General features: G+C 54.9%; 1 protein-coding gene across 1 annotated transcript; it reads right to left on the bottom strand.

Moving 5' to 3' along the window:
- Positions 1-55: 55 nt before the first annotated feature.
- On the bottom strand, positions 56-23,005 carry NOTCH4 (notch receptor 4). The gene is made up of 30 exons (XM_079934432.1): positions 22,723-23,005; positions 21,841-21,922; positions 21,362-21,654; positions 19,408-19,755; positions 19,186-19,308; positions 18,843-19,079; positions 18,570-18,725; positions 17,916-18,110; positions 16,137-16,250; positions 14,947-15,060; positions 14,738-14,860; positions 13,727-13,886; positions 12,925-13,070; positions 12,412-12,564; positions 12,073-12,190; positions 11,747-11,834; positions 11,233-11,386; positions 9,368-9,552; positions 7,151-7,403; positions 6,789-6,901; positions 5,293-5,816; positions 4,338-4,721; positions 4,054-4,229; positions 3,292-3,511; positions 3,031-3,112; positions 2,794-2,932; positions 1,984-2,279; positions 1,594-1,741; positions 934-1,031; positions 56-765 (listed from the first exon to the last, which is right to left on the bottom strand). Exons 1-30 carry the CDS (start codon positions 22,994-22,996, stop codon positions 76-78), a joined length of 6,186 nt encoding a protein of 2,061 aa, XP_079790558.1. The 5' UTR covers positions 22,997-23,005; the 3' UTR covers positions 56-75.
- Between the last annotated feature and the right edge of the window lie 1,442 nt (positions 23,006-24,447).

Below are 24,447 nucleotides of genomic sequence, written 5' to 3' on the forward strand. Positions count from 1 at the left end.
AATCTGGAGGCCTTCCATACTGCTTGCCATTTAACGAGTACTCACTTTTAGAATCCCTCCCTGACATGCAGCCTTTTATTTCTCACCCTCGCCTCCCGCATTTAAGGGTATTACTTGGTGGGCTGGAGGACCCCATGCAACTTGAGGGGATCCCCGCTCAGGGGACGGAGTGAGGCAAGGAGGCGGGATTGGAGTGTTGGAGGCGGGGCCGCAGGCTCCTAGAGCCACCCAATCGCAGGGCCAGTCAACAGCTGAGGCCACACCCCCGCTCCCGGCCGCGACCCCGGATCTTCCTCGCACTATTGCAGGGTTGGACGGAGGCCCGCGCATGCCTGCAGAAAACCTACGGCCGCGGAGGGGCGGGCCTTCTCCTGCTCCTTTCGATAGGCTTCGGCAGTGCGAATAGGCCCCGCCCCCATGGGCGGCCAAGTCTACGGACAAAGTCCGGGCTTGAGGATAGGCTCCGGCTGACAGCGTCCGGCAGCGCGGCTGAGCCCCGCCCCCACGCGGGGGCACGCTTCCTGATGCAGTCCGCGCGCGCTGCAAGGCGCCGGCGCCGCGGCCTGGCGTCGCTTTGTGACGAGCTTCCGGTGGTCCCGCCCCTTCCAGCAGCGTCAGCAGATCCCAGTGGTTGCGCTGGCGTGCGATGTCCCCGGGCGCTAGCCCGGCTTGGTCCCGCAGCCCTCGGGCGGCTCCCAGCCCCAGCAGCAGCTGGGCTACCTCCATGGCTCCTTCTCGGGCCGCCAGGAACAGCGGCGTCTGCTCCTGCCCGGGAGGAAACAGCCAGCGGGGGCGGTCAGGGAAGGCCGCGCCCACAGGACTGGCCCTCCTACTTGACTGGTGGTCCCTCCCCCTTCAGGTTTTTCGGAGTTCCGGCGCTTTGCACCTCTCCCGCGTCAGCTTAATTGTTGGGGGCCCGCTACCCGGTCTAACCCTGCCGTCCAGTGCGTCTTTATCGGCTCCGGCCTGGAGAAGGGAGCGGGCGGCCCGGGCGTTGTTCACGGCGGCGGCCCAGTGCAGCGCGGTTTTTCCTAGGGCACCACGTGAGAGGTTGTTACCCCGAGGCTGGGGGCCCGACGCCTGGGTTCCTGTTTCCCACGGATTCTGGACTTGGGGGAAGGGCTATTCAGCCCGCCGGGTCCCTCAAAGGCGGAAGCGTTGCCCGGGTGACCGCCGGCTTGCAGGAAGCGTTGCCCCAGTGACGTCACCGGCGCGCGGGAGGGACAATGGGGCATTGTTCTGGGGTCAATGGGACCGGCAGACCACGTCCCTCCCACGAGACCCCCTCCCTTCTCACTCTTCCGCCATCCTAGTTCCCAGTGGACTAGGGTAGTGTGTGTGTGTGTGTGTGTGTGTGTGTGTGTGTGTGTGTGTGTGTGTGTGTGTGTGTGTGTGTTTGAGGATGATGAGGGAAGACTCACCTGCTGCCTACTGCCACCGTACTGTGCAGATTTACCACCTTGACAGCAGGGTGGGAGGGAATGCCCCAGTTTCCAGTTGGTCCCTCTGCTAACCCCCCTTTTTTGCATCTTATCTCACACCCCATTTGCTCAACTTCTTGATAGCACAACATCAACTTCCCCAGATCCATACCCCATTTATCTCTGGCCCCCACATCTGCTTGGGCTGCAATCAGTTCTTCAACCAGGTCCTCAACAGCTAGCCTGGCGGCCAGCATCAGGGCTGTGGTCCCATCCTCTGTCCGCGCATCTATTGCAGTCTGTCTGCTGCGGAGTAAGAGCTGGGGCGGGGTGGGGGTGGGGCGGCAGAGAGGGCCAGTGACCCTTGGTATATCTGAACTGCTAGCTAAGGTCCCTCACACTGTTAAGCACCTCCGAATCCATATTCATCCATCTGTTCTTGTTTCTCTTTCAGTCCCCAGTCTCACATCACCTTCCTCTCTCCCAGACCCAGAGGATGCTATTGCCCAGCCTTACTTGCAAGTTTGCCCCGTTTCCTTTAGCAGCCCCAGTGTGCACTGACCTGGCAAACCTCCCGAGCATCAGCGGCCACAGCGGTGTGAAGCGGGGTGCGCCCTGCCCGGTCTGGCTGGTTGGGGTTGGCTCCTGCCTCAAGGAGGCGGCGGGCAGCGGTTGGCCGGGAGAATCGAGCAGCCAGGTGCAGGGGAGTCTCCCCAGTGCCCACGGTGTGAACCTGGGGACAGGCCCCTCCACCCAGCAGAGGTTCCCAGGGCTCAGGGCTTCCCAGCCATGTCTCCTGATAGGTCCTGGGCTCCACTCCCCCACAGCAGACTGCTGACATCAGGGGTGTCACCCCATCTGTGGGTGAGAGACATGAAGAATGGGAGACAACTGGGGAAGGGGGAGAACATGGAGGCTCAGGGAGAATCACAGCTTGAGGTGTCAGGAAGCCCAGCTTGGGTTCTTGATTTTGTGTGGCTTTAGTCAAGTGACTTTCTACTTTGTTTTTCTCTGGGCTTTGGTTTCCTCATCTGTAAAAGGAAGCATCAGGCCTTAATACTCTAACATTCTAGGGCCGTGATTCTCAAACTTGAGTCCTGGATCAGACTCACCTGCAGGGCTTGTTAAAACACAGATTCCCCAATATTTTGAATTTCTGAATCAGTAGCTCTGGAGTGGAACCTGAGAATTTATATTTCTAACAATTTCCCTGGTGATGCTGATTCTTCTGTCCTGGGACCACACTTTGAGAATGGCTGTTGGAAGCACTCACTCTAATATTAGTTTCTCCAGTTCTGATATCAGAGGACTTTCTGATTCTAAAAGGGTCAAAGGGAGTTTTCATTTTCTTGGTCTGGGGTGGCTCACATACCAGGTCCACGGGTGTCCACATCAGGGACATCCATCTCAGAATCCTGGGGAGGAGTCAGCATGGCTGCCTGGGGGAGCTCCTGACAGTCACTACTCAGAGGCCAGAGCTGGCACTTGGAGGGTGAGGCCATTTCTTCAGCCTTGGGGATCAGGACAAGCAAGGATCAGTGAAGGAAGGTTGACTTGTCCCTTCAACCCCTCCGTCACTTTAGGACCATTCCTGCCCCAGTGCTTTCACCTGGTCCGCCTCTTCTCCTTCCTTGGGGCCCGAGCACATCACAACTCCATCCTCATCAACTTCTGCCTCTGGTTTCAGTGCCCTGGAAGGGGATGGGTGGGTAGAGGACCTTCAGGGTCCCTAAGATTTCCAGCAGTCTTCCCACCCCTCTCCCCTTCCCGTGTCTTCAACTTCTGCATAGCATCTCTTATTGCTTCTGATCATAAATATCTCCACAGGAAAGAGTCCCCTCCCTGAGCCCCAGTTCTTTCTCACTCTCACTTGAGGCCGATGCTGTCCTCGCCCAGCGGGGGCCGGCGTCGGCGGGGAACTGGCTGAGTCTGAGACCTTCGAGTGAACCCAGGGGGCAGCCAGAGGGCCCCATGCTCTCGGCGCTTCCGGCGGATGAGTTGGAGGACGAGAAGAGCCCCGAGGGCCAGGAGAAGCACCCCGGCCACCGGCGAGCACAGTACAGGCCAGGGAAGCTGGTTGGCGGGGGGCTCTGGTGGAAGAGACACAGTCAGAAAAAGAGGCCATTCCTGGTGAGGCTGGGTACTCTGGTGAGACCTTTGGACAAGTGCAGTAACCTCTTTTTGCCTCAGTTTCCTCAACTGTAAAATGGGAATAATAACAGTACTTGCCTCATAGGGGTCGTTGGGAGGATTAAATAAGTTAATACTGTAAAATGCTTAGAGCAAGGCCTGGCACGTAGTAAGTGGTATATAAGAGCTATTATTCTCTCATGTGCTATGAACCGTTGATACGGGGATGGTTGGATACTCTCGGCTTAGTAGAATAGACCAGAACCCAAGGTTTGTGGGCGGTCTGTGATAGAGGTTAGAATAAAGTACTGAGGGAAGTAAAGGAGATTGCAGAGCAAATGGGCCATGAGGAGATCTAGCTGGAGAAGAACGTTAACAAAGGTAAGTCTCCACAAAGAACATTTGGGGTTCCAGTGCTTCTGTTTCATTTGACTTCATTGCTGGTTGCTGGCGTGAAAGCTGGCCTGGGAGCAAAGTCAGGGGAAATGACGGGGCCACCTACCGGTGCCTGCACGAGGGTGGGCAGCCAGCAGGGGTCCTGGCAGTAGGGGCTCCAGGGCCCCCACTGCGGCCATCGCAGCAAGGAAGCGGAGCAGGAGCCCAGGGTCCCAGGGACAGCGGGATGCAGGATGGTCGGGGCCACAGCGGGACAAGTCCACATCCATCACCACCACAAACCTGCGGGGAAGGCACCTCAGAGACCCCTCGGTTGGTCCCTGCTTCCCTTCCCTCTGCTGGTTAAAAACTAATGTCTGCCCCCTCTTCCCCGCCTCCCAGCCTTCTTACCCAGTGCTGAGGGAGTCCGTCTCCTTGCCTGTAGGCTGTGTTTGAGGGGTTGCTCTCTCATGGTGAGAGGGGTCTGGGGCTCCTCCTAGCTCCTCTTCGGCCTGGGCTCCAGGATAGGGGTACACCATGTTCCTGCCATCCCTATCTTTCCTTACCCAAAGCCCTACCCTCAGAGTCAGGGACAGCACCCGGGCCAGGGCAAGCAGCTGCTGGTCCAGGGTTGAGGGGCTCAGCACCACCAGCAGGGCCAGGGAGGGCCCCCACTCCGAATCCCCGTCTTCGGGCCTGCAGTCGCCCCCATCCCAGCCACATTCTGCAGTGTTGCAGCCCTTCTCACAGTGTCCATTGTGGAAGTGATCACGGCAGTACTGGTCATAGGCTGGACTGTGGGTTGAGGAGACGGGGACTCAGGACCCCCAAAGAAACCTGACTTCCTCATCCCAGAGAGGATTCCTGATACTCCACAGCCTCTAGGGCTCTGGTTGCTAAGTGGGGGCAGCTCTGGAGTAATGGGCTTAGACCCCGAATGGTAGGTAGTCCAGACACCCTAATGTCTACTGACACCTTTGTTTCCTAACACTGTCCCCACTCTCTACCCTCCCAAACTCCTGTCTCCCTGAAGTGAAGCCCTTTTCCCTCAGGGATGCTGGTTGCTAGGGGAGATACTCCATGGCAACAGGGCTTAGAGAAGCTTGAGGCCAGAGATCCCACAGCTCTCAGAGGGTAGCTCTGAAAGAGGCAGCGCCCTCTTTCTTGGTCCCCACATTAAATATTCATGCTGCCCCATTCCTCTGGGTTGGAGTCTAGCGTCTTATACCCCTAATTAGCAATGGTTATTAGGGTGGAAACTCCCTGAAGCTTGAGGCTGTGGTCATGCTGTAACTCAAGAGATATCTATGTCCTTCCTTCTACCCTCACCCTGCCCCCGCCCAGCCCTTCAGGGTTTCAGACTCACGTGCAGGCTGGAGGAGTCTCACAGTCATAGCCGTCAAACAAACACTCTTCAGAGTCACACTGTGGATGGCACTGCCCATCCCGGAAGAGAAGCCAGCACCGAGAATGGGAGGGGCAGCCCTTCCAGGGGTCTGGGACCCCCAGGGAGCAGTCCCCACCATCCCAATTTCCTCCTGGGCCGCTGCAGCCAGCGTCGCAGGCCCCATCTCCACTTCTGCCCTCACATCCCTTTGCTCCAGGCCTCTGACACCGGGGCCCTGGAGAGCTGGGAGGGCAGGAGCATCGAAAGCCTGGGCCCCCCAGCCCAGGGGTCTCTGAGCAGCTGCCATTGTGTAGGCATGGAGAAGGAGGGCCACAGCCTGGAGGGACGGGTGGGGTCAGGCAGTCAGGGCCCCCATAGCCATTGAGGCAGGCACAGCGGGGTGGGAATCCAGGCTTGTGGGAGGGCAGACACAGGCCACCGTGGTGGCAGTGATGGAGACCGCAGGAGGGGGCTCTGTGGCTGCAGGTGGGGCCTTCAACACCCTGCGGAGAGGAGGAGAGAGATTGGGGGAAGGACCTTGTAGTATTCACCCCACCTCCCCTTAAGCTAACCCCTGCATTAAGATAACTCAGAGGGTCCTAGATTCTCATATCTGGAAGGGGCCTCAGAGAACATCAAATTCATCATTTTACAGTAGTGGAAACCATGTCCCCCCCCCTTTTTTTTTCACACAGTGACATATTGCATAGTGGGGAGAATGGATGAAACACAGCTGTTCGCAAGAACGTGGGTGAAAGAATGAATCTATGTACATGTATAACTGAATCACTTTGCTGTATACCTGAAGCTAACACAGCATTGTAACTCAGCTATACACCAATTTAAAAACAAAACAAAACAAAACAAAACATGGGTGAACTGTCATCATGATGTGAGTCCTGGAAGACGAAACTGTTAACAGAGTAATAGTAATTGAACTAATACTATATTATCTTGATCCTTAGAGATAGGATTATGTACTTTCTCTTCCTCTGGAAGGGGAACAGGATACAGGAGGACATAAGTACATGGAAGTTATTATTAATATTGTAATTCTTGTTTTAGGTTCATGGGTGTTATCTTGTAAGGATAATTAAAAGAAGGCAGTACCTAAACTAATGTTAGTTTGTATGTTAGTGTATCATGAACCAAGGCTTAAGATGAACCCACTTTTATGCATCTGAGGTCTATAAACAAATACACACACGGAGTTAAAAGAACTTATCCAAGCTCACCCAGCTGGCCTTGGGGACCTTCCCTTAGGCAGTGCCCGTGGTTTCTGAAAGTTCCATTCATGCTACCACCTGATCCTGCCTTTCCCCACGACTGCTGCTGAGAACCACTTACCACTGTGGACATGAGATGGCTTTCTCCAATAGTTGCCACTCCAGTGCTCCCCCAGGTTCCCGGCTCAGGCATTCTCACCTTACGTCAGTGTTGGGGGCAACAGAGAAAGCAGCTTTGTGGTCTCTCACCTGGGGGCAGTGGCAGGTGAATCCTGGGGGTGGTCCTGCTGTGGCCTCACAAGACCCTCCGTGGGAGCAGGGCTGGCTCTGGCAGGGGTCTAGCTCCACTTCACACCACTGGCCTGTGGCAGGGGTGGGGTTAAACATAACACTCTGTTTCAGTCGCTGCCTCCTTGCTGGCTCATTCCTGGGAGACAGCCCAGCACTAGCCGCACAGGCAAAGGGGTGGTGGGCATGTTCTCTGGTGTGGGGTTTAGAGGCAGGGGGATGGACCAGGTGACTAGGCTGCCTCATGGGTGGGGATTGTCTGGGTTTCCATGGTCAATTCAGCTGTGCCCAGAAATGCTCATACCCCCTCTCTCGGACCTTACCTGTGTGTCCAGGCAGACACTGGCAGTAGAAGGCATTGGCCAGAGAGTGGCAGGCTGCAGTGCCTGTGGGGTTACAGGGCTGGTCCAGACATTCATCCACGTCCCCCTCACAGCGCAGCCCCACAAAGCCTGGAGGGCAGGCACAGTGGAAGCCTCCAGGTTTGGGGGTGCACGTTCCATGGTTGTGACAGGGCTGGGATTGACAAGCGTCAGGTTCCTTTGAGCAGTTCTGTCCACTGTAGCCTGGTGTACACTTGTAGGCAAAGGGGGTCAGACAGGGAACCAGTAAATGAGCCCATCCTGGCACTCTGGGGGACCCAGCTCCAGGTAGTTTGCCAGCACCCCACCTTCCAACTCAGAGCATCACTCAGCTCACCGTCCATCACAGCCACGTGTAGCTTAACCCTTGTACCTCAGCTCCACGTGATACACAATTATTTGATAATACGCAACTTAACCACTTCCCAGTCCCAAACAATCTCTTTGATTCATTGCCAATAGATATAGCTCCGATTTTGAAAAATCCTTCTTCCCCCAGCCACACACCCACTGGGTTCGCTCATGCTTAATTAATTTATAACCATTTATTGAACGCCTGCTTTGTTTTGTGCCAGGCACCTTTTCAGGCTCTAGGAATATAGAGAAAATTAGAACTCATCCCTGCGTCTATGAAATTCTCAGTCAACCAGAGGAGAGACAGCTAGCACTGATTGCATAATTTATATACATAACCTCATAAAACCCTCCTAACAACCCTCTATATGGATCATCTCATTTGAGTCTCACTTTGCAGAAAAGGAAACTGATTCCTTGAAAGATGAGTGACTTGCACAAGCCACACAGTTGGTAGGTGGCAGAGCTGGGATTCAATGCGTCTATGACTCCATAACTGATGACCTTAACCATTTTCTGATTATCTCATATCATTTTGCTAGTGAGAGAAGAGTCATTGATGAGGTCTGTATCATGTGCCAAGTTCTTGCAGGAGGAAGGAGAGTATGCAAGAATGGAGTACCAGGAAGACTTCAGAAAAATGGAGGAAAAGGGATTCACAAAGCATCCGAGGAATGGCCAGAGAGCCGGAAGAAACAGACGAGAGTCGTGCTTGGAAATTTCTGGAGGAAGGAGTTTCATGAAAGAGGAAATAGAGCTGAGTACTGGGTACACGGGGGTTCACTACTGATCAGTACGCTGCTTTTGTGTATGTTTGAAAACGCTCGTAATAAAAAGTTAAAAAATAAAATTTAAAAGTTAAAGAAAGGGCTTCCCTGGTGGCGCAGTGGTTGGGAGTCCGCCTGCCGATGCAGGGGACGCGGGTTCGTGCCCCGGTCCGGGAAGATCCCACATGCCGCGGAGCGGCTGGGCCCGTGCGCCGTGGCCGCTGAGCCTGCGCGTCCGGAGCCTGTGCTCCGCAACGGGAGAGGCCACAACAGTGAGAGGCCCGCGTACCACACACAAAAAAAAAAAGTTAAAGAAAGAGGGCGGTTAAAGGATCATGCCTTCTATCCAGTCTCGTGTTTGTGAGTACAGGGATCAGGCTGCTTGGACTTGAGTCCCAGCTTTGCCTTCCCGTCCTGCTCAGTGACCTGAACCACCAAGGTAAGGCCCTGACCCAGTCTGGAGAGAAGTTAGGGACATTCCCCTGAGGCAGACGCCTCCTGGGCACCATCCAGTGGAAGAGGGGTGAGGAAAGCCCCCAGAGAGCCGGTCTGGGGTGTAGGGAAGTCAGCTGCAGGTTTGTGTTGCTGGAGCAGGGTTAGGGGTTGGCGGAGAGAGGTGAGGCCTGAGAGGCAGGCAGGGCTGGGTCCTGCCGGGCTTGGGACTTCACTGCGAAAGAGGTGGGCAGCCACTGAAGGGTTTTAAGCAGGAGAGTGACAGGCCAGCTTAATATTTTCAACGGAGCACCCTAGTGGTGGAGTAGAGGCCGAACCTTTAGGAGGACAAGTGTGGGGGCAGGGGTGACACTTAGGAGGCTGATGCAGGCGTCCGGGCGGAATGCAACGAAACTCTGGACTAAGGCAGTGGGATGAGGGTGAAGGGGCAAGGACAGAGTTGAGAAATATTCAGGAGGTAAAATAACCTGACTTGGTGGTTGGTTGGATGTGTGGGGTGAATGAAAAGAAGATGCCCTCTCCCCCTCCCCTTTCTGCCCCATGACTGCTGTTTCCCACATCCAGCCCAAATTTGTCTTCCCCCACCTCCTCTAGACCCTCTCACCTGGCAGAAATAACCATTAGGTTGGGCCATGCAGGTGGCCCCGTGCTGGCAGGGCCTGGACTCACAGGGGTTCACCCTCTCCTGGCATATACTGCCTTGGAATCCAGGGGGACAGTGGCAGAAATGGGAGGGGCCGCTGTCGATGCAGATGCCTCCATTCTGGCACACGGAAGAGACTTCTGTGCCTGGGAAGAGAGACACACAGGGATCGATAAAGCTAGGTGGGGTGGAAGGATGCTCAGGGGCTCCAGGCAATGAGCAGAGAGGTCCATGGAGGGGCCACTGACATTCCTGGGGTGGGTGGAGGCCACTCGGGGCCTGAGGAGTCAGTAACTCTTGACCCTGAAGAGATTAAAGCATCAAGTTCCCGACATGGATGGACCTAGAGATTGTCATACTGAGTGAAGTAAGTCAGACAGAGAAAGACAAATATCGTGTGATATTGCTTATATGTGGAATGTAAAGAAAAGGGTACAAATGAACTTATCTACAAAATGGAAATAGATTTACAGATGTAGAAGACAAACTTATGCTTATGAGGGGGTAAGTCGGGGAGGGATAAACTGGGAGACTGGGACTGACATATAAACACTACTCTATATAAAATAGATAACTAGGGCTTCCCTGGTGGCACAGTGGTTAAGAATCCGCCTGCCAGTGCAGGGGACACGGGTTCGAGCCCTGGTCCGGGAAGACCCCACATGCCATGGAGCCACTAAGCCTGTGGGCCGCAATTGCGGAGCCTGCACTCTAGAGCCCACAAGCCACAATTACTGAGCCCGCGTGCCACAACTACGGAAGCCCACGTGCCACAACTACTGAAGCCCGCGCGCCTAGAGCCCGTAGTCCACAACAAGGGAAGCCACCACAATGAGAAGCCCGCGCACCGCAACTAGAGAAAGCCTGCGTGCAGCAACAAAGACTCAATGCACCCAAAAGTAAATAATAAATAAATTAATTAATTTTAAAAAATCAATAACTAATAAGGACCTATTGTATAGCATAGGGAGCTCTACTCAATATTCTGTAATGGCCTATACGGGAAAAGAATCTAAAAAAGAGTGGATATATGTATATGTATAACTGATTCACTTTGCTGTACACCTGAAACTAACACAACATTGTAAATCAACTATACCCCAACTTAAAAAAAAAAATCAAGTTCCTCCTCCTGCCTGTTTTGTCAGAATGGAGAGAAATATCTCTTCTTTGGCTTATCAGGGCATTATAAGCAACTATATTCTTGGCTTTAAATGTCTCAAGCAAGAAAGAACTCAAGAGAAACTTCAGGTGGGGACACCTGAAGTGGCTTAACTAATGGTCTGAGTCCATCCCCTGGGTTTTGCATCCTCTGATGTTCTCTCACAGTGATTCCCATCAGCCATCCCCTAACCTCACAATGGTCTCTTTCCTAAGTGCTTCTCATAACAAAACTTATTTGAACAAGAATGGTATTCTTTTCCCCAGAGGTTGGCATAACATCCAAGTGAGTGGGGCATGGCGAAGTGTGTTGAGTGTAGCTGGTTAAATGTGGTTCACTCTAGTTGAGTTATGATGGTAAAGACAGTGCTGAGTTGTTCCACGCTGGATCACTGGGTTATGTCCCTGGTGATTGTGTTAAACTGGAGTCTGGTTGATTGGGCTGGGTGGTGTTGCTTGTATTGTGTTGAACGTGGTGCTAGGAGTTGAGTTGTGTTAGACTGTCCTGGGTGTTGAGCTGCAGCATCAATAACTGGTTGTCTGTGTTGCTTTGACTCTTGGTCCACTGTTTGTCCAAATGCTGTGTGTGGATGTCCTTAGGGGTGGGGTAGAGGAGGACACTCTTTTGCTCTTCATCTGCCCCATAGTCTTTCCTGGGTCAGTACCTTGGCTCAGAGCAGCCTTCTGGCAGGAGGACAGCGGTAGGTTGCAGAGAGGCCCAGTCCATCCCTGGAGGCACAGGCACTGGAAGGAGGGCCCAGTCTGGAGGCAGTGGGAATTGTGTGGACAGGGCTTCTGAGCGCATGAGTCGATCAGCGTCTGAGGGTTAGGAGGGAGCGTGAGGCAGGAAAGAACACCAGGTTCCCAGGCCTAGAGATGGTCCCCTGCCAGTGTCTCAAAATCCCTTACCCTGAAAACTCCCTCCTGAATGGTCTGGGACTAGGTCACCCTCCCTGGATTCCTTGGATACCCACATCCCAGAACAGTCGCTGGGATCAGAAATCCTTTCAGTGAACCATACAAATCTCAAGTTAGACCTCAACTCCTAGACTTCCACACCTCCTTTCACGTGGATACCCCTCCTAAGCTTCCCTGCTGTCACCTTTTAATACCCGAGGCCCTCTCACTAGAGCTCTCCTGCCCCTCCCTCCTCAGCACACCTGGCTCAGTGCCCCTCACCTGGCAGCTGCCTCCTGTGTAGCCAGGGGGACAGAGGCAGCGGGGACCCTGAGGGCCGTCTTGGCAGGTTGCCCTGTTCCTACAGGGGCTGGATAAGAAAGAGAGAGGGCACAGTAGGAGGAAGGCCAAGGCAGCAAGGGGAGGGAGTGTGTGATGTGGTGGCAGGCAACCACTGGGGAGATGGGAAAGTAGGAGGGAAGGCAGAGTGAAAGGATGTGGGACGTGGGATGAGAGGCAGCATGGCGCCCCAGAGGAGATGGAGAGGAAGGGTGGTGAGGGCTCCCTCCCTCCCTCCCTCCCTCCAGGGGTCTCTGTGCCCTGCTCACCTGTCCGCACAGCTGGGACGGATCCTTCCCTCGCAGCGTGGGCCCTGGAAGCCCGTGGTGCAGAGGCAGGAGTAGGTGCTGGGCCTGTTCACACAGGTGCCCCCATTGAGGCACGGTGCTGGAGAGAGGAGGCTGTGAGGGGTTGGGTTCCTTGCCTGTAACCTGGCCTGTGGCCTCAGTCACACCACACACGGGGCACCCCCCCGCCCCCCGCAACTTCCCCACCCAAACAACGGCTCACTGTGTCCAGTTAATTTTTTTTTAAATGTGGTACAAACATACCCTGACCAGTTTCTCCATCCTCCTGTGGCCCAGACCCAGGGCATGTTGGGCACTCACCAGAGGCACAGTGGTCAATGCTGGTCTGGCAGCGGAGCCCGGTGTGGCTCAGAGGGCAGGTGCAGGAGTAGCCCCCAGGGCTGGGGCTACAGGAACCACCGTTGAGACAGGGCCCTGAGTGACAAGCTGTCACCTCCTCGCTGCAAGTGGGCCCTGAGGGAAGCAGGTGGGGTCTGAGAAAGGGAAACCTCCTTTTCTCTTCTTTTCCTGCTCTTCCCTTTCCTTCCCTTCCTCACCCCCATCCCCCAACTTCTTTTCTTTTCTCACCACCTCTTACGTCACCCCGTGGGGCACGTGGGATCTGAGTTCCCTGACCAGGGAGGGAACCTGCACGCCCTGCAGTGGAAGTGTGGAGTCTTAACCACTGGGCAACCAGGGAAGTCCCAGCCCCTGCCCAGTTCTTCTTGGTGGTGACTGAGACCCAGAGCCCTTTGGACACATGTCTCCACTGGCCTTGCCCTTGATTTAGATGGTGGTCAGCCCAGGGTATACACGGTTTAGGGAGCACCTCACCTGTGTAACCTGTGGGGCAGGTGCAGTTGAAGCCAAAGGGTTGGGGGTGGCAGGTCCCTCCGTGGGCACAGGGTGTGGAGACGCAACCCCCCAGCTCTGTGTCACACTCCGGTCCTGTCCAACCCACATCACACACACACGAGGATCTGGTCATAAAAAGAAAGGGGGGTTTTCTCTTCTCCCCTCCCCGTTGGTCAGACCCCTATGACTTCTTCTTTTTTGGTCCTGGGACTCTGGCCCCTTTCTCAGCGTCTTTGCTCTCAGCATTGTCCCCCTTCTGCCCTACCTGCCCCACTCATTTTCTCCAACTAGATCTATCTATCTGTCTATCTATCTATCTATCTATCTATCTATCTATCTATCTATTCATCCATCCCTTCTATAACTTGTTTATTGTCTGTCTTTCCTCATTAGAACCAAAGCTCCATGAGAGTAAATACCTTGTCTCTTTTGTTCTGTGTTGCTCCCCCAATGCCTGGAAATGTATCCACACATAGTAGATGCTCAATAAATATTTGTCTAATGAATGATGAGATGAATTGGTCCTGGGATTTAATACTCTTCTTTCTGCTTTGACCTCCCTAGTCCTCTGTTTCCCTCTTTATTTATGAACTCTCCCCTCATTGGATAACACTCACCAGTCAAACCCTCTCATTGGTTGTGATCTCAGAACTTTGCCATCTTCTTCCCATTCCCCATTGGTCATTTCCTACAGACTCACCCCTCACTGGCTCTTTTCTCCTGCCTTAGCTGAGGAGGACCCAGAGGAGACTATGAATGGGGAGGGCCTGGAAGATGTTACCTCTGGCAGTGCCCATGGTGGCAGGTGCAGTTGTCTTCAGCTGGGGCACAGCCAGGGCTTCCACTGGGGCAGAGGCAGTGGGCCTCTTCCTCCGGATCCTGGCATCTTTGCTTGGGCTGGCACAGGTTGGGGGCACACAGGGGAATTTCACAGAGATGACCTGGGGTGGGGAGATTGGTCAGAGAGAAAACAGAGTCCCTCCCTGTCCTTGATGGGGCCAAAGGCCGCTTCTTATGCGTGACTTGCTCACTCTTCATGGACCTGTCCTTCAGTGGCTCCCTAATGCCTAGGATACCAACTTCTTCAGAATGCCACATGGGGTCCTGCATGCCATGGCCTTCCTACAATTGCTACGTTTCTGACCTTCGCCCCATTGTAGCCTAAGCTCTGGATGTCCTACACTCCCTTAAGCAGGGTGTGCTTTTCTTCCCTCCGTGCCTTTGCACATGCTGTTATCTGCAGTTAAAACGCGCTGCCTAGCATTCTGTCTTGACAAACTCCTACTCAGTCTTTAAGACTCCGTTCAGCCATCTTTTCTCATCTCTAGTCTGGGTTGGCCAGTCCTTTGTGTTCCTATAGGATCCTGTGCATTCCTCTCTCAGAGCATGTCTCTGGGCCATAATCACCTTGTTGGTCTCTCTACAGTAGATTTAAATCCACTTGAGGATAGCAACTCTTGCTCAACTTAGTGTCTGTGTCTGGCGTAGTAGACACTTAATAAATGTTTGCTAAATAAGCAGATGAATGGCTTGCCTTTGAACCTCATCCTCTGCTCCTGTTCCCCCGTCATGCCACTCATGTTGGGCCTGATGTGGGTCCTACAGTAACACTCACCCTCAGCTCCTGTACGGTTGTGCAGGTTTTGCACTGCATAAATTTAAGGGATTCCATTCGCATTCTGTTCTCACATCCCAATGCTCAAATACCCATCAGTGACCTCTACTGTACCCCAAATGGACTCCAGTTACCCCAAATACCCCTCCAGTTCTTTCCAATGCCTCCCCTGCTGACCTGTAAAGCCAGATGGGCAGAGGCAAAGGAAAGCTCCTGGGAGGTCAAGGCAGCTGGCTCCAGTGGGGCATGGGCCACTCAGACACTCGTCCACCTCCGCCTGACAGCGTGGGCCTTCAAAGCCTATGGCACAGCAGGAGGGTCAGGGACCTGCACGGAAGTCTGTGCCTGCCCTCACTCTCACCTCCAGAGTTTGAGCCCCAGTTTACCTGGGAGACACTTGCAATGGAAGGATCCAGGCTGGTCCTGGCACTGCCCACCGTTGGCGCAGGGAGAGCTTCTGCACTCGTCGATGTCCTCCTCACACCGGGGGCCAGTGAATCCTGGTGGGGTTGGGAGTGAGAGGGGAGAGATGACCAAGGTCTTTTTTTTTTTTTTCTCTTCTTGACTTTCTCTAGATTTATGAGGGAGTTTGTTACAAATGTTTGAGCTTTACAGGCATGATTTCATGGATTCAAACAAGAAATTAGGAGTTAACACTGGTATTTAGCCTTCTCTTTACAAATACAGCAATAACATTGCTACAAATTGCAAGGGAGAGAATCTTGTTTCAAATGGTTTGGTTTGGGGTTTCGTCTAAATGTGTCATTATATAATGAAGGCACCAATATGGGAGCTTCTCAAATAGTGATTTGGATTTCAGGACGAAATAGAGCATAACTTGGTAACTTTAGTCTTTATATAAATAAGGCATAACTGGATATGTGTACTAATGCTGAAAATACATTTTATCAAAAGAATAAATACAGGTCCTGGCCCTTTCCCTTGCTAGGAAAGGTGAACCTGGAGGACTTCCAGAGAAGACACCTGGGACAGGTGGAGATGACAGGAGGGTGATGCATAAAGGTGAAACAGCCACCTGCCAGCCGTGTGACTTTGGGCAAGCTACCCAACCTCTCTAGGCTCCACTTTATTCCCCCGTAAAAGGGAAATGATAATATAAACTACTCATGGTACCACTGAGAGAATTAAATGAGATAATGCCTGACAAGTACATAGCCAAGTGCCTGGCTTAGAGTAAATATTCAATAAACATCAGTTATTATCATAACAGGGAATAGAGGGATGTCCCGTGAAGCTGGAGAAGGAAGGCCTGGGGCGACTTTCCCTGCATCCGTGGCGAACAGTGCCAAGACCAGCCGGGGACCCCCGGCATGCAGGGGGAGAGTACAGAGGACTCTGCAGGAGGGCTGGAGAGGAGGGATATTTGGGTGACTTGGCAGGACAGAGATGAGGGTGGGTGAGTAAGCAGGGGAAGATTTGGAGGACGTAACAGAAGAGAGTTTGGAGAGAGAGAAGGAGTTGGAGAAATGGGGCGCTCCTCGGTCTGGCCCGAGAGAGCTTCAAGAGGCCACGGGCGATTGCTAGGCTGGAACCGTGGAGTGGAATCTGCACTCACCGGGCCGGCAGACGCACCGGAAGCCATTGAGCAGGTCGTGGCAGTCAGCCTGGTTCAGGCAAGGGGCAGAGGCGCACTCGTCTGTCTCTACCTCACAGAGCCGCCCTTCTAAGCCTGAGGAGGGGTCAAGGGCGAGGCTCAGCCAGGTCAGCCTTGCCTTAGCTGCTCACCCCTTCTGTCCAGGAGGCCTGGGTTCTAGAACCAGCCCTGTCCCTGACCTGCCCTGTGCCCCAGCAGGCAGCCTCTCCCAGGGGGCCGTCTGCGCGTGGGTTGGAGAGATGAACCCGAGGCCCTGCTACTCTGCTGTGTTTGGCTCTACCCCCCTCAGGTGTGAAAGCTCAGGGAGCAGGGCACCTGCCGGGACATGTGGGAGGGCTCTGGGGAAGTGCCTTTTGGGGCCATTCCTCTGTGCAGAGAAGGCAGGGCTCACCCGGGAGGACTGATCAGCCTGGAGGTCCTCGAGGTACCAATGTGACAAATGGGCATCTGCTTGGAGGTGGTTCACTCCTCTTGTTCTACCTGGGCAGACCTCTGTGCCAGGGAGACCAGGCATCCCCAAGGTGGGGATTTGAAGGGCGTCTGGGGACCTGTGTCACTGCCATACCTGTCCTGCTTCTTCGACCTCCTCCCGGTCTCCACTGTCTCACCCTGAACTGAAGCTGGACCTCGGCTGCCTCCCTCTTCTTGCCTGGGGAACCTGCCTCTGAAGCTCCTTGAGATCTACAACCTTGTCCCTTGGATTAGTGGATCGTTTTCTCAGCATTTTTCTTTGGATGCTTCTCAGCTTAGGAAAGCTGTGTAGTATAGTGGGTAAAACTATCAAAGCTCTGGGGTTGAATCCTGGCTCTGCCACTTACTAGCTGGGCAACCTTCAACAAGTCACTTAACCTCTCTGTGCCTCAGTTTCATTTATAAAATGGGCATAGTAACAATGCTGACTTCATAGGGTTATTGTAAAGATTAGATAATGCATGTAAGACGCTCAGGCACAAAGTAAGCTGTTATTTTCCTGGTTTTATCCAGCTCCTTGATATTGGCTCTCTCACTGTCTCCCTGGGGAGATGTTTACCCCCCTTAAAACTAACTTGTAGGTAGGTGCAGCCTTGCAGCATTCTTTTCCTGTTGTGCCAAATTCAAGCACACAGACCCTTTGGGATTTTTTTCTTTGTGGTACGCGGGCCTCTCACTGTTGTGGCCTCTCCCGTTGCGGAGCACAGGCTCCGGACGCGCAGGCTCAGCGGCCATGGCTCACAGGCCTAGCCACTCCGCGGTATGTGGGATCTTCCCACACCGGGGAATGAACCCATGTCCGCTGCATCGGCAGGCGGACTCTCAACCACTGCGCCACCAGGGAAGCCCGACCCTTTGGGATTTTAAAGGTTTGCTTTCAATCTCTACAGGGAAGAGGTTCTGTGATTAGGATGAGCATTCTGGGTTGGCATAAGCAGAGGCTGCAGCATGAAAAGTTTATTCACTGCTGCTCTGCTCTCCCTTGATGGGCCTCTGTGTACAGTGGACCAGTTTGTGTACCCTGCGGTGTCTATGAAATGAATGCAGAGTTGGGCAGTGCACAGCCTCACTACCATCTGTGGCAGTCCTTCTCCCAGGGCCCGTCAGTTTCCCAGAGTTTTCATCTGGGGGGTGAGGAGAGGAGGAGAAGCATTCTTTGCTGTCTGACCCCGACCGGCCTGAGGCTATCTGTGCCCTACAGGGGTCACGTCCAGTGGGTTCGGGATTAGTCTCCCGTCTCCTCTACTTGAGGGCCCACTCAGCTGGTACCTGGTGGGCAGAGGCACTGGAAGGTGGCGAGCAAGTCCAGGCAGGTGCTGCCAGGGTGGCAGGGCTGCGACAGGCACTCATTGTGATCGGCCTCGCAGCGGGATCCCGTGTAGCCAGGGGGACAGAGGCAGTCAAAGGAGCCGGGCGTGTTGAGGCAGGAGCCGCCGTGTTCACAGGGACTGGGGCCTTGCTGGGCTAGGAGGAGAGAAGATCCGGGGGTCCGCAGGGGTCAGCGGTGGAAGGGCGAGGAGGCCAGAGTGGCAGGGAAGGTGTGGGGACCCTGTTTGTGGCTGATGAGATCAAAGTGGGGAAAGGGATTGTGGCTTTAAAATGGAGGAGGACTAAATGGGGCCTCGAGGGCTGAGGATTGGTGAGAAGACCGTGTAAGGCAGAGATGCCAAAAATGGGCAAATTCAGGAAAAAGAGATGTTTACTTATTTACGTGGCCACCGTGTGGCTTGCGGGATCTTAGTTTCCCAACCAGGGATCGAACCCAGGCCCTTGGCAGTGAAAGTGCGAGGTCCTAACCACTGGACCGCCAGGGAATCCCCAAGATGTTTATATTTTTAATTTGGAAAACAATTGGCCTGTTTCCCTCCTCAGTGCAGAGGCTGTCTGGGGGCTCAGAGAGGGTCTCATGTGGAGGTGCCTCACCCATCTGACACTCGTCCAGGTCCTGGTGGCAAGTGGGCCCCGTGTAGCCAGGCTGACACACGCAGAATGTGGAGCCCCTCAGGGGGTTGGTGTTGCACTGGGCTTCCCGGTGGCACGGCTGGCTCAGACACATGTCCTCCATGTGGCACAGGAGGCCTGGAGGGCAGGGTGGAGGCGAGGCTCTCAGAGGCCGCTTGAAGCTCCCAGCGGCCCTCCTGGTGCTTCTGTCACGTACCATCTCCACCTCCCGCCTCCCTGTACCCCGTGTCACACCTGTGCGGCCAGGTGGGCAGAGGCAGGAGAAGGAGCCCACACGGTCGATGCAGGTGGAACCTGGGGCACAGGTGGCGGCAACACAGTCGTCCAGGTTCTCCTCGCAGCCCGTGCCCCCCCAGCCGCTCACACACACACAATGGAAGCCGCCAGCTGAGTTCTGGCAGGTACCCCCGTTTCTGCAGCGAGGGGGACCCTGAGCCTCACATTCGTCCACATCTTCAGAGCAATCCCAGCCTGCCAGGGGGAAGGGGACAGGTGCTGGAGCTGGGGGCCCTGTGAGGAGTGGGGAGAAGGGCTCCACTGGGCCACTGGTGCTATCAGCTTGGCCGAAACGACTCACCTGCCCAGGCCTCTGGGCAGAGGCACGTGTAGGTGCCCAGCCCATCCTGACAGGTGCCCCCGTTCTGACACTGGTGCCCGACACAGTCATCTGGATTCACCTCACAGCTTGGGCCTGTGAAACCTGACAGGGTCATGCGATCAGCTGAGGGAAGGGGACCCATGGGAGACAACCTCCGTGCCCAGAGAGAGGGGCTGCAGGAAGACCCCTGCGAGGACGCACCTGGGAGACACAGGCAGAGGTGGAAGGTGGAGTCTCTCCCTGGAACCACTTGACAGGTGCCCCCACTGGGACAGCCCCTGGGGGGGCAGGGTCCTGGCCGGAGCTCACAGCGTGGACCCCCCCACCCAGCAGGGCAGAGGCACTGGAAGGACCCCAGGGTGTTATGGCAGGAGGTGCCCTTGGGGCAGGGTCCTGGGTCCAGGAAACACTCGTTGACATCGCGTTCGCAGGCATGGCCCTCGAAGCCAGGTGGGCAGCGGCACTGGATCTGGGGGTATGTGGCCAGGCACACCCCTCCGTTGACGCAGGGGTTGGCTGAGCAGAAGTCCCGGAGCTGGCAGTGCTCACCTGAGGCAGAGGACGGGGGGGCATTTTCCTAGCACTGCACAAATTCCAGCTCCTCTGAGATGACCCAGCTCTCACTCTGGATTATCTCTGTGTCGAATTTCCATATTTTCTTCCCTTCCCTCCCATACCCTCTCTGCCCTATTCCATCACCCTCACTTTTACCATTCTTTGGGAGGGTTATATCTGGAGTGACCACATTTTTCAAGCTGAAAATTGAACATGTAGCTCTTGGTGGGAGTATTGTGAATCAGCCCTGCTTGGGAAAATCTGGGACGGAGGGTTCCTTTAGTGGTGACCTTGGTGGCGAATTAGAAAGCATGCAGCCTCTGCAAGCAGGAGACTTAGCCCTTTGCCTTGCCCACCCCCCCCCCCCCCCCCCCGCCAGCTGTGTGCCCTCGGGCAGTCATCTTGCCTCTCTTATCCTGATTTCCTGATCTTCAGGTGGGTGTAATGGTCCGGATAACGATAAAGAGACTCACTTCACAGCCGTGTGCACCAGTGGGAATGGTGGCGCTGGCGGCGGTGGCGCTGGTACTGAGCTAAGTAAGCACTTCCTGAGCATCGCCCCCTTTCTTCCCAACAACAACCTTATGAAGTGTGGACGTTGGCTGACCACCGAGGACCCAGACAGCTTAAATATCTCATGCAAGGTCACGTATCTAGTCAGTGGCAGAGCTGGCAATAGACCCGAGGAGGGGGCCGCCCGGAGCCCCTACTCTGAAGTACAAGGCGTGGCAAGTTGCCACTGACCATCCTTCTTGTCACATACGCTGGTCTCTCACACCCGGTCTCAGGCCCCGTTGCCTCAGAATTTCCTCGTCAGTTAAGACATCTCCATGTCCTGGGCCCACCCCAGGTGCACCAGGGCAGGCTCTCTGGGACAGGGCATCGGTCTTTTTAAGGCTTTCCAGGTGACTGCTATGCCTACCTAAGTTTGAGAATCTTTGTCTCCAGTCCACCCCCTCCTGGATGCACCCACATCCCAAGCGCTCTCTGACCTCGTGGCCTTTGCTGCCTGGTCCAGCCCTCCCCATCCTGGTGAGGTGTTGTGGAACCTTTCCGTCCAGGGCCTCGCAGCTCTGTCCAGGCACCCCTGACCACTTCCTCATGGTAGCACACCCTGCCCATCGTGTGTCCTGCTCTCTCGCTCCAGGGCTGCACCCACGTCCCGTCACACCGCCCACCACTGCAGTCTTCCCGGGTGACAGTGTGGGCTCCCGCCACTCAGAATAGAAGCCATTCAGGTGCTCAGAATGCAGAGTCCTGGAAGTCCCCTGCTGTGCCAGGCATTAAGCCTCTAGCTAGTGGACCGAGGGGAGGTTGAGGGGCTGGGAGAGGGGTCAGGTTGGTGTGCGAAGCGGGCTGAGGCGGTAGCTATTTACCAGCTGGCTTGGAAACACCTCAACATCTTCGCAATCGGTACTATCCTGTCGGTGAATGTCAATCTTGGGTAAATGGTTCACCAAGAATTGGCTTGTTGATTCTCTCGGCCTCTCTCCTCAAAGGGCTCGCAGTCTCTCAGGCTCTATTTCCATCTTTCCTACCCCACAGCCCAGCCCGTTGCCCCTGCCTGTCCCCCTTCCTCGCCGCCCCCATCAGTGCTCACCTGTCCATCCCGGCATGCAGGAGCACTGTGGGCGGCCCGAGGCCTGGACGTGGCAGCGGCCCATTTTGGAACAGAAGGAAGAACAGGGGTCCTTGAGCTGGGCCTGGCACCTCTCACCAGTGAAGCCAGAGGGGCAGGCGCAGAAGAAGCTGGGGGCCGAGGGAGAGGGAGGGCTGGGGGGGCTGGGAAGGGTGGGAAGCAGGGCTTGACAGCTGCCTCCATTCCGGCAGAGCTGGGCACCCTGGCAGGGGTCCGGAAACTGGCATGTCTCACCCAGGAAGCCAGGGGCACACCTGGGCAGGGGAGGAGACAGGAGAGCTTACTTCCTGGCCCTCTGCTTTCTCTCCTCCCTCCCTCCTTTGCTTTCATTTGTCTCCCTTCATCTGCTTCACCTCCTCCCTTTCTCCTTCCTTCCCATTTCTCCCCGTCCCCTCCTCTACTCCCCTTCCCAGTCTCCCACTCCCACAAGGTACACTCACTGGCAGGTCCCTTGCCCCTGAGATAGGCTCAGGCAGGTGCCTCCATTGGCACAGGGTTCTGGGAAACTCCTGCACTGCAGCCCTAGAGATGGAGATGAGGATGAGATGGGAGCAGGTAGCATTACGCTCCACTTTTCCTCCCCTGGATGCCCCGGAGGGACCTGCCTGCAGCAGCCCCGCACAGGTGCTCTGAACCCCACCATTGCCTGGATACTCTTGTTCCTAACCCCCACGTGGTGCTCACTCCCAGCCCCCCAGATCCCAGGCCTCTCAGTTACTAATCCCCACCCCTCCTTTCCTGTTTATTCTCTGGCCTCCCAAGTCTAGCTTCAGGCTCCATCCCTCGGAAGCAAGACAACAGGAATAAGGAGGGGGGCGCTGAGGGGACTCCTGGGAGGTGAATGGCTGAAACATTGAAGGGATTTCCTCCCGGAAGGGCCCAGCATTGAGCCATGGGGGGGTGGGGACAGCTGGACCAGGAAAGGGACTTTGTGGGCCCTTGACCTTCCCATGTCTCCATCTCCCGTTCCCTCTCATCTCTTCCCCTAGCAGGTGGTCCCTCTTTTCCCTCTCTTCTTCCTAAACGTGACTGTAAGAGCACGCTGTCCCCCAGTTCCAGGGCCAACTTGGTTCTCCCTGGGGGTGGGCACCTTCTCGCCCATCCCCCCTACCGTCACCACCCCTGGCACAGGGCCCATAGCCTGGGTCTGTGTCGCTGCAGGGGCAGAGTTGTCTCTCCCTGCCGGCAGCCCCATTTGGGGCGTGAGAATCTTCTCCATCCAGTGTCGCCTCAAAGCATGCAGATTGACCCTCTGTCCCCAGCCCACTGGACATCCTCCTAAGGAAGGTGGGTCCCCTCACTTCTCCCACCCCACGCCTCACCTCTGGTCTGGACGACTGACCGGCACAGCAGCAGCAGCAGCGGCAGCAGCAGTGAAGGGGGCTGCATTCCAGAGCCCCTGCCCAAGCCCAGATCCCCCCTGCCTCTTCCAGTGGGACCCTCAGAGCCCTCACTGAGGCAATAACCACCCACTCTGCTCCCACGGCCCCTTCTTCCTCCTCTTCGGCCTGCTGCGAACCTCACGTCTGAGCTGTTTCCTGAGTCACACAATGTCCTGGACACCCTAGTGATGGGGGGGGCAGAGTGGAGGAACATTGAGGGGGATGAGGGAGGGGCCTTCTGTCCCTGACAACCCCTGGGGAGGTGGCGAGGAAGGACAGTGTGGCTGGAGTGCAAGTGATAGAAGGGGGAACGGGGCCCCCGGGAGCAGTCCCAGTCCTTCTGTTGTTGTTGTGGTCTCCCCTTTCTAGAGGTGGGAACTGCAAGGTGGCTGCCCTATGCCCTGGGGGCGGGGTGGGGTCAGGACCTGGAAACAGAGGTGTGGGGTGATGAGAGATCTCCTATTCCCTTTGTCTGGAGAGGATGCTTGTTTTGCGAGGTCAGTACAGATGTTTCTCAGAGAATCTGCACGCTTCCACCCACTCATCTTGGCAGAAGGAACACAGGGGACTTCTGGGTCTACCCTTGGCCCTTGCTGGGCTGTTAGATTTCTCCTTCTGGGAAATGGAGAAGATGCTGGGCTGGTTTGGGGGGAACTGTAGGCCTTCTTTTGGAGGGGAACGTGTAAGATCGTCATCAATGATAAATGAACATTGTCTCCACTAAATTTTGCAGTCTGGATTATCCATAGCGAACACTGCATTTGTGTGGGTTTCCCTCCTCCCATGTCTCCCTCCCTCCACCGCAGAGGTCCCTGGGATGCAAGGAATGCCAGTCACTGAATTAAAAATTGGAGTAAATAAAATCAGAAAAGAGAATGCAGGGCCCTGACTCGTTCAACCTTCTTGAGTCAACCCAGGACAGCTTTGGGGTCAGCCACACACCCAGTTCCTCCAGTAGCTCAGAGAACTGAGAGTCCAGGGTGGTTAGAGGTGGCAGCAGCAGCTGTGCACAGCCCCAGCATTGGTGCACCCTGAGTGCCTTTCCACGCCGATAAGTATACTTTGCCAGCACAATTTTTTTAAATTACTAACTTTTTATTTTGAAATAATTTAAAACTCACAGAAAGGAGGCAAGAATACTAAAAATTATTCCAGGATATTCTTCACTCAGATTCACCAATTGATATCATTCGACCACATTTGCTTTATCATTATTTTTCTAAATACACGTTAGTATTTTTTTCTGAACCATTTGAGAGTAAGTTGCACACAGTATATCCCTTTCCTCATAAATACATCGGTGTGAATTTCTTAAGAACAGGAACCTTCTTTTTGTTTTTTTCTAGAGATTTTATTTTTTCTAAAGAAGGTTTATTAATTAATTATTTTTGCCTGCGTTGGGTCTTCGTTGCTGCACGCGAGCTTCCTCTAGTTGCGGCAAGCGGGACTTTCTCCTCCTTGCAGTGCGTGGACTTCTCATTGTGGTGGCTTCTCTTGTTGCGGAGCATGAGCTCTAGGCGCGCAGGCTCAGTAGTTGTGGCGCACGGGCTTCGTTGCTCTGAGGCAAGTGGGATCTTCCTGGACCAGGGCTCGAACTCGTGTCCCCTGCGTTAGCAGGTGAATTCTTAACCACTGCAGCACCAGGGAAGTCCCAAGAACCTTCTT

The sequence above is a fragment of the Stenella coeruleoalba genome (genome assembly GCF_951394435.1).
Source record: "Stenella coeruleoalba genome assembly, chromosome: 10".
In the NCBI taxonomy this organism is placed as follows: Eukaryota; Metazoa; Chordata; class Mammalia; order Artiodactyla; family Delphinidae; genus Stenella; species Stenella coeruleoalba.